The sequence below is a fragment of the Daphnia carinata genome, chromosome 9, assembly GCF_022539665.2.
Source record: "Daphnia carinata strain CSIRO-1 chromosome 9, CSIRO_AGI_Dcar_HiC_V3, whole genome shotgun sequence".
Classification (NCBI taxonomy): domain Eukaryota; kingdom Metazoa; phylum Arthropoda; class Branchiopoda; order Diplostraca; family Daphniidae; genus Daphnia; species Daphnia carinata.
Window position 1 is genome coordinate 1,952,519 of NC_081339.1, and position 14,222 is coordinate 1,966,740.

The 14,222-nt window shown below is 40.0% G+C and overlaps 2 protein-coding genes across 2 annotated transcripts in view; both read left to right on the forward strand.

Annotated features, from left to right (window-relative positions):
- Window positions 1–14,222, forward strand: part of LOC130688979 (uncharacterized) — a 93,324-nt gene that overhangs the window by 52,025 nt on the left and 27,077 nt on the right. The window lies entirely within an intron of this gene.
- On the forward strand, window positions 1,315–6,838 carry LOC130689127 (sodium/calcium exchanger 3-like). Its single transcript, XM_057512146.2, is given in 12 exon segments — window positions 1,315–1,623; window positions 1,626–2,728; window positions 2,802–3,164; window positions 3,166–3,502; window positions 3,582–3,801; window positions 3,879–3,970; window positions 4,453–4,610; window positions 4,933–5,029; window positions 5,094–5,225; window positions 5,326–5,484; window positions 5,878–6,049; window positions 6,335–6,838. Coding segments are annotated over 12 exon segments (3,291 nt in total). The 5' UTR covers window positions 1,315–1,370; the 3' UTR covers window positions 6,540–6,838.

Consider the following 14,222-nt stretch of genomic DNA (forward strand, 5'->3'; position numbering starts at 1 on the left):
TTTAAACATGTCCCCTATCTTGTCCTATTTCGACATTCATGGTTAGACCAATGTTCATAAAAATTAAAATTTATTTACGGTTGGAAAGTTAAAATCCTTTTTTAGTTTAAAAATTTCTACGTTTGATACAATTTGAATTGGCGATTTAAAATAATTTTTTAATCAATATTTTGTGGTGCCTTTTTAATTATTATAAATTGATATGAATCGGCAGGTATGGATAGTCGAAGGCCGAAGATAGCGTAACAATATTTCTCTTTAAGCGTAATGGCATGTAAAGAGAAGATATTTGGATACGGCTCCTTTTATTAACGCAGACAACTGTGGTCTTCACAAGAAATTTTGAGAAAGCACATGTCAAAAACAAAAAAAAACTGTGAATGACAGTGGGGTATAGCTATGACTCGAAGAATAAACCAAGATGGTTGGTAAAAGCGTACAAAGCAGAAGACACTTGAACCTTCCAGTACAAGCATTTAGTATGCATAGCAAACTGAATAGCTTATCTAACGTTGCAAAGGGAAGGGGGGGGGATCACTTCATGAAGCAACGATGGAAATGAAGAACTTTGACAGTGCGTCCTGAATAAGCGCTACATCATAATCGGATCATAATGCTGGTGGTTCTCCGTTGTTATCTTTATTTTATGAGGCATGCCTGGTACGGTGCCATGTAGGATAGAGAGGGTTGTGTGATGGTTGCTCAGTTTCCAGGTTAAGACGAATAAGTTATCATTTTTAAATAACCGAAGGTCACTTACGAAAGCGTCGACCGTAACGTGATTGCATTATGCCACAACATGATGTCATTCACAAGCGTTCCTCAGTAGAGTTGCTCTCATTAAATCTGTATCACCTGAATATCAAGTGACGTACAATATTACGAATGAATTAGGTCCGTTGTTTCACATTAGGTATGACTCGTTATTTTTATTGGCTCGTGAAGTTTTCACATTTATTGAAACGAATTCCTTTAAACGAAAGCAGCCGAAGCGTTTTCATTAAAGCAGCAAACTAAAGCGCACTGGCAATTCGATCTGAAAGTCGCAAAATCATACGTGATCTTTTGGCAATTTTCAATTGACGTGTACGATGTCTGTCCCATAAACAAAAGGCCATCGTGAAAAAAACGAAATCACGGGCCCAGTCACGTCTCGACTAGAAATACATTGTTAAATAGCTAGTTATAGCTGGGCCTTGTGAAGCCTGGTGTGGGCATGCACTGTGACAAATTAGTATCTAGTGCATTAGTTATGGATCATCCATCTGTTAACTGCGACAGACGACGACCAACATCTTTAAATACAGGGCTCTAATCTTCGCAGTTTATTGAAACACGTTGAACTAGCAGTCACGTCGAGCAAGGGTGCCATGGCTCCGTTCAGTAATTTAAGCATTTCAAACAACTCGAGTGAAGTGGCACACAGCGAATTATTTTGTTCGGATGGAATCCTGTTGCCGGCTTGGCTTCCGCTGCAGAACGTGGGTACGGGCACTGTTGCTTTCCGCGGATTAATGTACATCGCCTCATTGATTTATCTTTTCGTCGGTGTGGCTATTTTGGCCGACAAGTTTATGGCTTCAATTGAGATGATAACATCCAAGAAAAAAGTAGTCAAAGTTAAAACGCAAACGGTAAGATCCAAACGGTTGTCGTACGCGTGTGGAACGAAACTGTTGCAAACTTGACGTTGATGGCTCTTGGATGCTCGTGCCCAGAAATACTCCTATCTAGTATTGAAATCATTGGAAAAGGTTTCGAGGCAGGGGAGATGGGACCAGGATCGACAGTTGGCAGCGCGGCTTTCAATCTTTTCGTCATTATTGGTGTTTGCAACTGGGCCATACCGAACGGCCAAGCACGTAAAATTAAACGTGTCTCCGTCTTTTTAGTTACGGCTGCTTGGTCCATTTTTGCTTACCTTTGGCTATACCTTATTACAGCTGTCATGTCCCCGGGTGTCATAGAAGTGTGGGAGGCTCTCATTACTTTCGCTTTTTTCCCACTCACCGTGTTCTCCGCCTACATTGCGGACCGACATGTTCACATTTACGACTACATTTCAAAAACATATCGAATGGGTCGGAATGGCGTCATCGTGGAGATGACCACCGATGAGACAGAAATCGTAAAATCGGAGCCAAATGACGACAGAGCCAGGCATTTCGATAAGTTTGTAGGTGAGGCTGAAAGCGATGAGGTCAGAGAGTTCGAGAATCATCGGAAGGCGTTCATTATTCTTTTGAAAAACTTGCGTCGCAAATATCCAATGCTGAGTTCTAACCAGCTAGAACTGATGGCCACAAAAGAGTTGCTAGATCGAGGATCGAAGAGCAAAGCATTCTATCAAGTGATGGCATCCAAAATGCTAACTGGACGTAACGATCAGTCGCGTCATCCAAAATTGAATTTTACCGAGCTGTTTAAAGAGTTCCACCCGTCTAGCAACTCACCAGCGGTACCACATCGAAACAACGATAAACAAATTACCAAAGTATTTTTTAGTCCCGGTCACTATACTGTCATGGAAAATGTTGGCCACTTCGACGTGACTGTCGTCAGGGAGGACGGTGACCTAGAGAAACTCATATTCGTTGATTACGTAACAGAAGATGGCGACGCCGCTGCCGGTAAAGATTTCGAAGCGAATCACGGAACCATTTGTTTCGAACCGGGTGTTACATCCAAGACGATCACTATCAAAATCATTGATGATCAACTATACGAGGTAATTCATTTTGTCAAAAATGTAAATAACGCAAACGTGTAATCAAACGAAACTTAAATTTGAAATTCTTAAGGAGGACCAACATTTCTACATACGATTGCTGAACATACGGTCGGGGAACCGGTTCGAGTACCTTTGCGGGAAGGGCGAAATCGCGGACGATGCTTACATGATTGCGGCAGATATCCATAATGGGTCAGTTCCATCTTATTCGATGACACTGGATGTTGGCCCAGAAGAACCAGCTCCACCACGCTACTCTGTCACGGCGCGAGAAATCCTTAGCGCATTAAAGTCGAACAAAAACCTAAGACGGCCGTCGTGGTTTCATTACGATGAGAGCGATGGAGAAGCTTCAACAGGAGACGATGACGTCTTCGTTGACGCAGCATCGCAGTTGGACACCAACACCATCAGCGGAGATAATCAGGTTTTTCATGAAATTCAAGAACATGAATGTCCAAACATCGGAAGCGGGAACCGCGAATAAATCGATGACTTTTTCATCGTCTGCAACAACGTTGGCAACTTCCGTTTCCTATTCATCGGGTCGAGTTAGTCTCAACAACATTACTGCAGCCAAAGCAAAAGATGTTGGCGGTCGCAGGAAATCTGTAGAATTTTTGCAAGATAATAATGCTTCAACACGTCCAGCTTCCCGCAATCGAGTTTCATCGGACAATGAAGACGATGCGGTTTGCCAAGCCGAAACAAGATGCGATCAGACTATTGAACATTCACAACTGCGCTTAGTTTTCCCTTCCATGGCAACAGGTTCATTTGCGTCACTAGAATCAGGTGTAAACAAACGTTTTTATTTAAGTTTGCATTGTTTTTTGTTTTTCTATACAAGTGATGATATTGGATGATGATCATCGTGGAATCTTTAGCCTTGCCGAGCGCAGCGTCTGCCTTACGGAAACGGTTGGCACTCACTGCATGCTGATTATTCGAATCGGAGGCTCAAGAGGCCGAGTGGCGCTGAGTTATCGGACAGAAGAAGGGACGGCCAAGCCAAATAGGGACTACCACCACTGCCAGGGTGAAATCATTTTCGAAAATGGCGAAACTGAGTACTCAATCACTTTATACTGAAATATAGAAATTTAAAAAGGCATTATACAATAATTTATCTTATGCAAATTAATAGGAAAAGCGTACCGATTCAAATTATTGGAGAAAGTCTGTACGAAAAAGATGTTCTTTTTTATTTCAATATCGGAGAACCAAAATCAATAACAGGTAAACCTTTTCATTGCTTACAGTAGTGCTCTTTTTTGTGTGTGCTAATAATCACTTGAAACCGATTTTAAAAAATTTGGATTAATCTATTGCTGTTCATTCCCCCTAAGGATGTCATGCAAACGTGTAAGTGGAAGAAAGAACCTAGAAGCTGTGAGAACTATTTTAGCCTTATATCAAATTTCCGAGGAAAATGTGTTCGCTTTTGAAAAGGGAATGTTTCGCTTGGCACCGACTCAGTTTCATTTGGTTACCCAACCGCACCCATCCGGTAGTTGCTGGTATAGAACTTAGGGAAAGTCAGTTACTTGGACAGCCACTCCCGCGTGCGATAGCTCTTCTTGCAGTGACCTACCTCAGTCGTATTAATTACTTATTTGGATCTTTGTCTATTGAAATCAGTTCGATGCATCGTGTTACGACGTTTGTTCCTTTTGACGCAATGTTTTTTTTTTGTCCATTAATTTTCTCGTTCCAATTAGACGGACAAGCTGACGATGGAATCGATGACTTGGAAGAGTTAAGCGTGCGCGAATACAGTCAATTAACAGAACAACAACGTGTTGCTCTAAGAGGTCGAGCCCAGCTGGGCGAGGTTACTACAGCAGTCCTTCGTCTCAAAGAAAGTAAACAATTCAAAGTGGGTTTATTTCGAATTTTTTGAATATTTCGCAATGATTTGCTTCGCAAAATGATTTCGAACTATGGTGGAACAAGCTTCACGGCCAAGACTTTCACATGCATTATTAACAATTTTTCTTATTGCCTCTGCTTTAAAAAAAAAACACTTGATGGATAATAATGTGTAACGCTAAAGCTTTGTCGCCACACTACACTGCGTTTCTATGTTCTTAATCAATCGAAGCGGCAACACATATGTCAAACGTTATTGCTGTTCACTATACCTGTGTATGTGGCATATTGCAAACTATATTTTACATTGAAAAAATATTATTGGGCAGAATACTGTTGATAAAATGGTGTCAAGAGCAAACAAATCTTTGAAACGTGGAACATCTGCTTGGTTGCAACAATTTATCGACGCTATTCATTTCGAAGGTACGATAGTTTTACTTTACAAATTGCGTTAGACCCTTAACGAACTACCATTTACCATCTACAGAAAACGAAGATGTACATTCTGATGAAACTGGTGGCTCTCAAGAGAAAATCATCATAAGGGGTTGGAAAGATTACTTATCCCATGGATCCACGGTGTTTTGGCGCTTGGTCTTTGCAATCATTCCACCAGAATGTAAGTTATACTTACCGTAATTACTCAAATGTTGTTCAGCCCAGCTTTTGCTATCGGAGAAAACCTGGCACAACCGCCTGTAACTCTTGTTGCTTTTAAGGTATGGGTGGTGGTTACCCGTGCTTCTTTTCGTCAGTGGTCGGCATAGGAGTGATGACCGCATTAATTGGTGACGTAGCTTCCCATCTGGGCTGTACGGTTGGACTTAAAGACAGCGTTACCGCTCTTGCGTTCGTTTCTTTGGGGACGAGTCTTCCAGGTCGGTTCTAGATGCATTTTTGACCTTATAAGATTGAAATTCTAGAAATTTTTTTAAATCCATTATAAACGATTGTTGGACGATTATTATATTAATACGTCATCTCGCAAAAAAACTTGAAACATGAAACGCGCTTTAAAAAAAACTAAAAATCTGTTCCTCCAAAAGGAATTCAGTTGTCCGAAGGGAAACATTCAACTTTATTGACTTGTCTCTCGGGAAGTTGTTTAAAAATGAAAATTTATAAAAAAAAAACGGCGATTAAGAGATGAACCAGAGTTCTGCGCAGTTCAAGAAATATAGAAGTTCAAAAAACCGTTTAAGATGCTTTCTTTTGAAAGAACAGAATGAAATTCGTATTCTTAATCTGCATGTATTCACTGTTTATTTCAGATTTGTTTGCCAGTAAAGTATCAGCTGTCCAAGACCAACATGCAGATGCATCAATTTCAAATGTGACGGGAGCTAACGCTGTCAATGTTTTCCTTGGAATTGGAGTAGCGTGGACTTTAGCTGCCTTTCACCATTCCTACAATGGTACAATATTCCGCGTCGAAGCCGGAACGTAAGTATAGATGTTCCCCTCGCATGTCTAACGAATCCCAGAGAGAATGAACATATGTACTGAGAAGCATGGGTACAAACAAGTACAGGTTAGCGCATGCTAAAACGTGGGATACGGAATAAAGCCACGCATTAAGTCACTGCCAGGTTAATCCTAGGCAATTGCGAAGAAGAGGAACATCATATCAAATGTGTTGTTCAAGCATCATTAGTTTTTTTTCGTATATTTAAACAAGCGTGATTGGTAGCTTTTGATGGTTATTAACTTTGAACTTTTTCAAAACAGATTGGCCTTTTCTGTGACGCTATACTGTGTTATGGCATTATTTGCTGTTCTACTGCTGATGATTCGGCGTTGCGATGCCGTCGGAGGAGAACTAGGTGGCCCAACGAAGTATAAACTGCCCACCACAGTTCTTTTAGTAGGATTTTTCGTGTTGTACATCCTTTTGTCATCGCTAGAAGCTTACGAAATAATAGGTGGCTTTTGAAACCTTGTTTTATTTTCAATCGATAAGAAATAAGTTATGTAAACAAAAATTTTACCAATTTTCAAACCAGGTTGTATAACCGATTATTTATCCAAATAAATGCCGTCCTGGCCGTAAAGTCAGCTGCATTTGTATTTTTTTGGGGATTTCACTTTTGTTTGAGATTGATTTCTTGTGATACGCGTTGGCATGTGTGGCATTTGTTAAAGCTACGTAAACTGTGGAAAATATTGTTACAAAAAAAAAGATGATTATAGTACACATGGTTGCATGCTTGTCAAACCCTGTGCCGTTATCAATCGAAATCATTGTATTATTGGTGCAGTTATATAGCTTTATCGCATATTGTCTATTACATGTTTACGCGATCTGCATCATACCCAACAAACTGAAGTCGCATTCCTCATCAAGGCGCGGCATAAATACTTCACGAACAAATATAGTCATGTCCCTGGACTTTTATTTAAATTTAAATTCGTAATAGTTCGTTTTCGCCATCGTCGATGTTGAAGTCACGAAAGATACGTTCACACTGGCATTTGATTGCGCCTTATGACCTTAGGGAATGTCGCATGTTCGATCATACCAATCGAACGCGGAGAAATTGTTTGTCGCCAGGAGAAACTACGGTCGCCGGAATAAATTACATTTAAAAACATTATTAGCTTATTTAGAATGTGAAGCACTTAGGTAATACAACTGGTTCTAAGGAGTGGCGACATTTATTACTATACACGTCTTTGTGAAATCGCAGGGTAAATGAATCAAAATAATAAATTGCACAAAAATCTTATTACAAGGTTTCTTTCAATGCCCTGCTGGTGCTAAAATACCCTTATTTAAAAACGTTGGTAAAATCGACTGTTTGTATAGAAAATACATGTTTAGTTGCTAAGAACGTTTGGGTTGCATTGAAACTACTTATCCGGTATATTTGTTGCAAGATGACCTTATGCAAGAGATTTCCAATCCAGAGCACTGAGTGGTGTCGACATCCTAAGAAACGACAGGCATCTATAATGATTGCAGGCAATAGTCTGAAATCGTGTGGGTTAGGGATATAAAAGCAAACGCGGCAAGCCCAGAAATAAAACACATTCGCTGTCGATTCCTACAGCAGAAACAAGTACGTCAGTCCCGTACACCTTGTCGCCACCATGCAGGTAAGGCATTACTAGAACAATTGATATTTTGCGCAACGATGATTCATTTTGTTACCGATTTTCATTTTTTTTTTCAAACAATTTTTCTTTCAATAGAAAAATGTTATTAGTTTGATGTTGCTTGTAGCAGTCGCTACTTCAACCTCTTTGGATCCGACAAATACGATGGCTGATGCCGAATGGTTTCCAATCGAATTCCCCACCAATTATCGTATCGATTCTCGTATGCGCAGACAAGTCGCTCCTGCCGTTGCCAAAGAAGATACATCAACTTCTAGCGATGTGCCCATTATTGACGGTACCACCCTCCTAAAGGATTTGGATTCTACTCAAGTAGCTAACAATTTTTGTCTAAAGAAGGACTTTTATTATTTTTACTTTTATTTCTCAATCTATTTGATAAGGCTTCTACCACTGACATTAGACAGGCAAGTTCGGCCGTAGGCTTGCCATCAGGCACTTCGGGAATTTCTCTCAATGCCTGCATTTTCCTTCATTTGAAAATTGCCATCGTCATCGGCATCAGTGATCCGCTTACCTGCAGCAGAATCTGCGCTCGTAACGCTGAATGCACCCATTTCACCCACGAACCCCTCAAGAGCGGAGGCACATGTACGCTGCACAAAGCTCCCGGTTCGGGTAGCGAATTGTCGGCTCCCGCACCTCAAAAATCAGGCGCAACGTGCGGTCACATCCCCAAAAAGCGCTGCGTTTCTCAAGATGGATCGCTCATTTCCCTGTGCCTTGATCTTGGCCTGAGCATTGCCCTCGGCATACTTTAAACTTTTGAAATGAAGTTTACAAACATCAGCTTATGAATACTTAGAGGTATATGGTTACACTGGGGTTATTTGGATACTTTTGGTTTAAGGGTTTTCTTGGGAATACAACGCTTCAAACAATTTACTTATCCGGAGCATGTTTTCATTCTAATTGTAATCACATGAAACTTTTCATAATTTCCACGATTCAGAAAAGGGCTGACGTATGTGGAAGTGGGGTACCCTTTTGCAATGAAATAAAAAAGTGATCTGTTAAACACATTACTATGAAACTTCAGACTGAATTTGGTTAGGAATTGTGGAACATTTTCTGAATGACAATATAGCTAATCATACAAAAAAAAAGTCTGGTTTTATTTTTCAGAATGGGGAGGGGGGGAGAAATCAAATAGACATGTGATAATCGATAAATTTCATTAACAATTGAAATGGTGAAGGCAATGGAAGGCAAAAACGTTAAAGAATGCTGTATATAGCAGGAGCACTTCTAAATTTATATACAGGAGAGTACAGGATACATAAATAACCCTGTTATACAGGGTTATTTCAAGGTTAAATGTAATCGAATGTAACACGTTCACTAAATTGGCAAACGGGTACTTTGTACCCGTTGTGTAAATATTAGATATGCAAGGTCGAATAAGGCAAGAGTGTCCCCGCATATTTTAAACTAATCATTGACCTGATATAGCTGCAGCTCCTTTCTTTCTAGCATACTATTTTGTTTTTGTTTTTAGTTTTTTTCTGTTTTTGCCTTTTTGCATTCTGTGTCAAAATTAAGGACGGAACATTGAAACGACATTGAAAAAAACAACAGTACTAATTACGTTATTTCTTGCTTCACAAAAAATTCTTATTTTCAGATTTTTCAGATTTCAGTATACTGTCTGCTGGATAATTTGCGAATGCTTTCTGTATGTTACACCACCGGCCGCGCTTCTTGTTGCTACAAGATTTCCGTTTTTCGATTAGGGTAGCTCGGTAGCTAAGCAAATATTTGCGGAATGAGCAACAATTTTGGTTCGTACCGGAGAACCTTGTGGGATTTTATATTTTTAAAATTTATTTATTACTGAGGGGGTTGTACCGAGGACGACTGAAATAGGTGTTTATTCAATCGCTAGGTGGCTGTTGTGTTCCTGCAAGTTGGAAAAATTCCGTAGGAAAAAAACATGCAGGAAATACCGAAGTAAACTGGTGCGCCAGCTAAGACCAGCTTAGGTTAAATGCATCGTAAGCACGCATCAAACTCTTGCCAATTAAAAAAATACAATTTAAAGTTACCAATTTCAGCAATTTATCAGCGATTGAAGAAGATTTGCATTACACGTACAAATACTTGAATCACGTTCAACAATTGAAACCGATTGTAATTAAAATGAAAGGATAATACGCCTCCTCTCCGTTCAAAACGAAACGACGATAATTCAGAATTATTCTTGCATTTTACATCTTACACTAGATAGCTTTCCTCCAATGACATATACAGCCGTCGCATGTGCGTAGTAATGTTTTGCATTGATAAAATTTTATTCCATTTTGTCTTACGATAAGTGCAATCCTTAGACGTGATTATCTTTTACCTTTCCACGCTCGGAGAACCACCGGATAATAGTGTTTCTCGGTGATCTACATCAATGCTATCCTAATTTACACTTTGAAACAAAAACAATGCATTTGTGGCCACGGATGAGCTGGTTACACTTTGACGAATATGCTTCTCGAGCATTTTCAGACTCAATTGATCCATACATATGTCGATGACGATCCTCCCGTAGTCTTAAACTTTATTATCTTGATCTGAAAATGCTTTACGACACGGTTGGTTTTCCTTTTAGTCTTGCTCCTTACCGGCTCCACTGCAAGGCTCATTCTGTCCACATTTTTCGAAATAAACCCAACTATGTAACGAGGCCTCCCTATTTTTATTTTATTTTTTAAAAATACTTTTCTTTAAAACTGTTCATCTAGTGTCCTATACGCACGGACGTATAGCGCCAGGTTGGCGAGTCCCAGTGACCTAGCTTTCAGACTAGGTTCTTTGAATAAAAACGAAACACCAACCACCACTATATATCCATGACTCGCACATGGGCACCAAAAAGTTGGTCTACATGGCGCCGCGAAGTTATTTTTTTTTTTTCTTTCCAGCCTACGGAAGAGCTGAAAACTAGTGGGAGAAGTCACTCTCTTGGGGGGGATGTGCCGTGACGTCAGTCAGCCAGTCGAAATAAAAAAAACCTAAAAGGCGATGTGATTTCAAGATAAACGAAAATAAGCGGAAGAGACCACCATCAGAGACTATAAGATGCACCGCTCGTCTTGGGCTGAGTAAAGAAGTATTTCATACACCTCCATCTTAGTGAAGTAGCCATGTTTAGTCCCTACGCAACTTATATTGAAACTAATAACCATCGTAAGAAAAAGGTTCATCGTCTCGTCATGACTCATTCATGTTGCCTTGTCGTTTTTGTACCCCAATAACCGGAGGTTTCGGAAACTATTGGGCGATAAGGAGCTGGAGTCCAGCTTCGACAAGTCAACAGGTTCATATCTATATATGTCATTTGACTACAAATTAGAATGTTAACGCGACAGCCTATAGGTACGCATTCCTTTTGATGGGTGTAACCCAGCGCTTGTTCAAATTTCACTGAGAAATGCCACACACTTTTTTGTTGCGTATTTTTTTTTTATTATTTAATTTTTGTTTATGGCCAAGCGTCTGACAAGAATTGAGCAGCCGTTCTGTATATAAAGAAAAACTCGTTTATTTCCCATGTGAATCATGTCTTTTAATAATATGAGGAAAGGACAAGGATGATGCATATCACTTGATGAAATAGTTACGCATATTAGTTAAAAGCAGTATATATATACGTGCTGACATACGACTTCAAAAGAAAAATCAAATAACGAAAAAAGAAGAAACTAATGATACATAACTCCCTCCCCTCTGATGCCTCCCCCCCTAGCCAGCCCATTGATGATTCTTTACTGTGCTTCTTGCTTTCGTCTCCTTTTAAAGGGGGTGCGCGCTGGGCCAACGGCCGCCTACTGGTTGATCCCAGCGCCAGTCCATACGGACCGCACCCCCCCCCCCCCCCCTTGGGTTTGATCTGTATAATTATCATCATCTTTCTAAAGTGGAACTGCCTCACTACATCATTGTGATCCCCATGGAACGACCTCCTACTTTGCTTGTATTCCTTTCTCGAATTTTGATTCTGCTTTGATTTTACGTCTAATTTATAACACAGTCGATCAATATACATGCAGAGGAATCGAACGCTATTTCACTTAGCATTTTCACTTGAAACTGAAATCTTTGAAGCTTACGCATTTATTCGTTAGCTGTAATTTACTATTTTGCATTTGGGTCAAAATGAATTTTACGAAAGTTTAATGTTGCCCTATTTAATGAGTCGTCTTTAAAAAAAATCAGCGCTGTCTTAAAATAATAATAAAAAAATAGGCAAGCGGTGCTTCTGTTTCTTTTTTAACAGGGTAATAGGAAAAAATAATCAAGGCCGCTGTTTTAATTTTCTCTTAGCGCTTCCGTTGCTTGTTCCTCGCCGTTCTACTGTTTTGGAAGCCATAGAACGCAACCTTTTCTCCTCCGCCATTCCGTAGCGTAACTAACGATAAGTATCCGAAAGAAGAAATCCCTGCTGCTATTAGCTCACCGTGCCGCCAACTATTCCGCGCCAGCATCCATTAATACTGTAGACGCTTTGTGATAAATGGATGAACGAACCTTTGCCAGACATACAGTATATATTGCACAACTGGGCCATTTTTTTTCGATAGTATATTTTATTGCGCATGTTCGACGTCGGCTTGATTTATACAACAGCATACGTAGCTATATAACGTCCCACCAGTGTGTTGTATATAGAGCTGGTATTCGTATGTAAGGGCAGTGTCAATAATAGACAGCAATTTTTTTTTTAACCAGAATACGCTGTGGGCTATCTACACTAAATTGTGCATTTTTCTTTTATAGGTGTGCACGACGTTGTACAATTTATTTGAAGTTTAATTGCAATGCTCGCTTTTAAAATATTTGGCTTGTTTAATTTGTCTTCGAAATATTCTTGCAGTGAATTTTTTTTGGTTGAATATTAAAACACATAAAAGGATCATACAGTAGGCAAAGCCTCCTTCTTTTTGGAAGTAAAACGAGAGTAAGACTCATTAAGGTAGCGAGATTAGAAACGATTGGCTTATAGAATTAAGAAACAAGAGACATTGAGATTGTTTTCTAACATAAAGCAAAAAAAAAACAAAACAGCAGGTATATTTGACGAAAGGCAGGCGCCACAAGGTCAGGAATCGCTTTCAGGCTCTATGGCAAGTCAAACTGTCTCTCTGTGGTACATTCACTACTTAGAGTACTTACACACACACACACATACGTATATATATATATATACACGTACAGATGCATAGTACCCATATATAGCCAAGGGATGGAAATGTACACGAGATCTGATTGGATATACCTGTTGTCGCCGCGCCTGCTGCCGTATAGTTTGGTGGTTCGAAAAGTCGGGGGGGCCCCTCGGTTACCTAGACTGTTCCATTTACATCGTCTAGCCACGTGTTCATTAAGCGTGCGCCGCTAGTCTGCCACAATCCCCACCTGTTGACAGCCTTCTAATGCACTTACTCGGCTCCCAATACTATACGGCCTATATAGATATACATATACGGTTAAGCACCCGTTCAATCGGCCTCCATCTTTCTGCTCTATGCCAGCATCGACTTGGACTCGCTAAATTGGCGAAGCAGCGCCAAAATGAAATCAGCAACTCCCTTTTGTTTTGACCATCGTGTTCACCTGAGCCCTCCTTGCCCATAATTTCGCCTCCCTCCTGTGGGTGACTGCTTCATGTCGCGACTTGCATACGGGTCCCTACGTTTTTATACTACCACAAAAAGTGCTTTCATTTTGAGTCGCTCATAGATTCAAATCTACTATATATACACCGTATAGTTCTTCTTCTTCGTCTTCTTCTTCCCTGTATGTACATCATCAATATTAGGGGCCACTGTCTCGCTCAAATCTCTCTTGGCTTTTTGTTGACAGTTCACCATCAAATACGACACCGTGATTCCAATCAACGAAGACTGATGATGCATGTCCTCCCCTTCTATCCTCTACATGTAGTGTATCGACATTTTTTTTCTTTGGGTGATGACTTCTTGCGTTAGCTGCTCCCTCTTTTTTTAATCGCTCATTTTTGTTTTGTTTTTCGTTTCAGAAACCAGCTGTGCACACGTAAAGGGTTTCGTTGAAAACCCTGCATCTTGTATTGGTGAACCATCACAATTATTGGCATTGTGATCATGCAATAGCAGAGCATACGCATTCAGTTTCTTTTTGATTTGTCGGTGAGTAATATTTAAGTCTTTCATTAAGTTTTAATTGTCAGAGAAAGGGAAATATTTGGAGCAAACATTTGAAGATCTCTCAATAGGATATCATCGCGTTTAATCCCACAAAGTGAATGGAGAAACATTCCGCTTTGTTTGGTATACAAGATTCTTTTGCTATAACTTTCGTTAGGATTCTTTACTTTATTCGAAATGCGCATAGCTCACAAAAATGCAATCGGAATTAAGGAAGAAAAAAAAAAGAAAAAAAAAAGGAGAAGACGTCATGGAGGAATGACCCAGCGGGGATACGAGATCAAAGGGTGGGGGCTTACGGCTGACCAGTTTTCAATGGATGA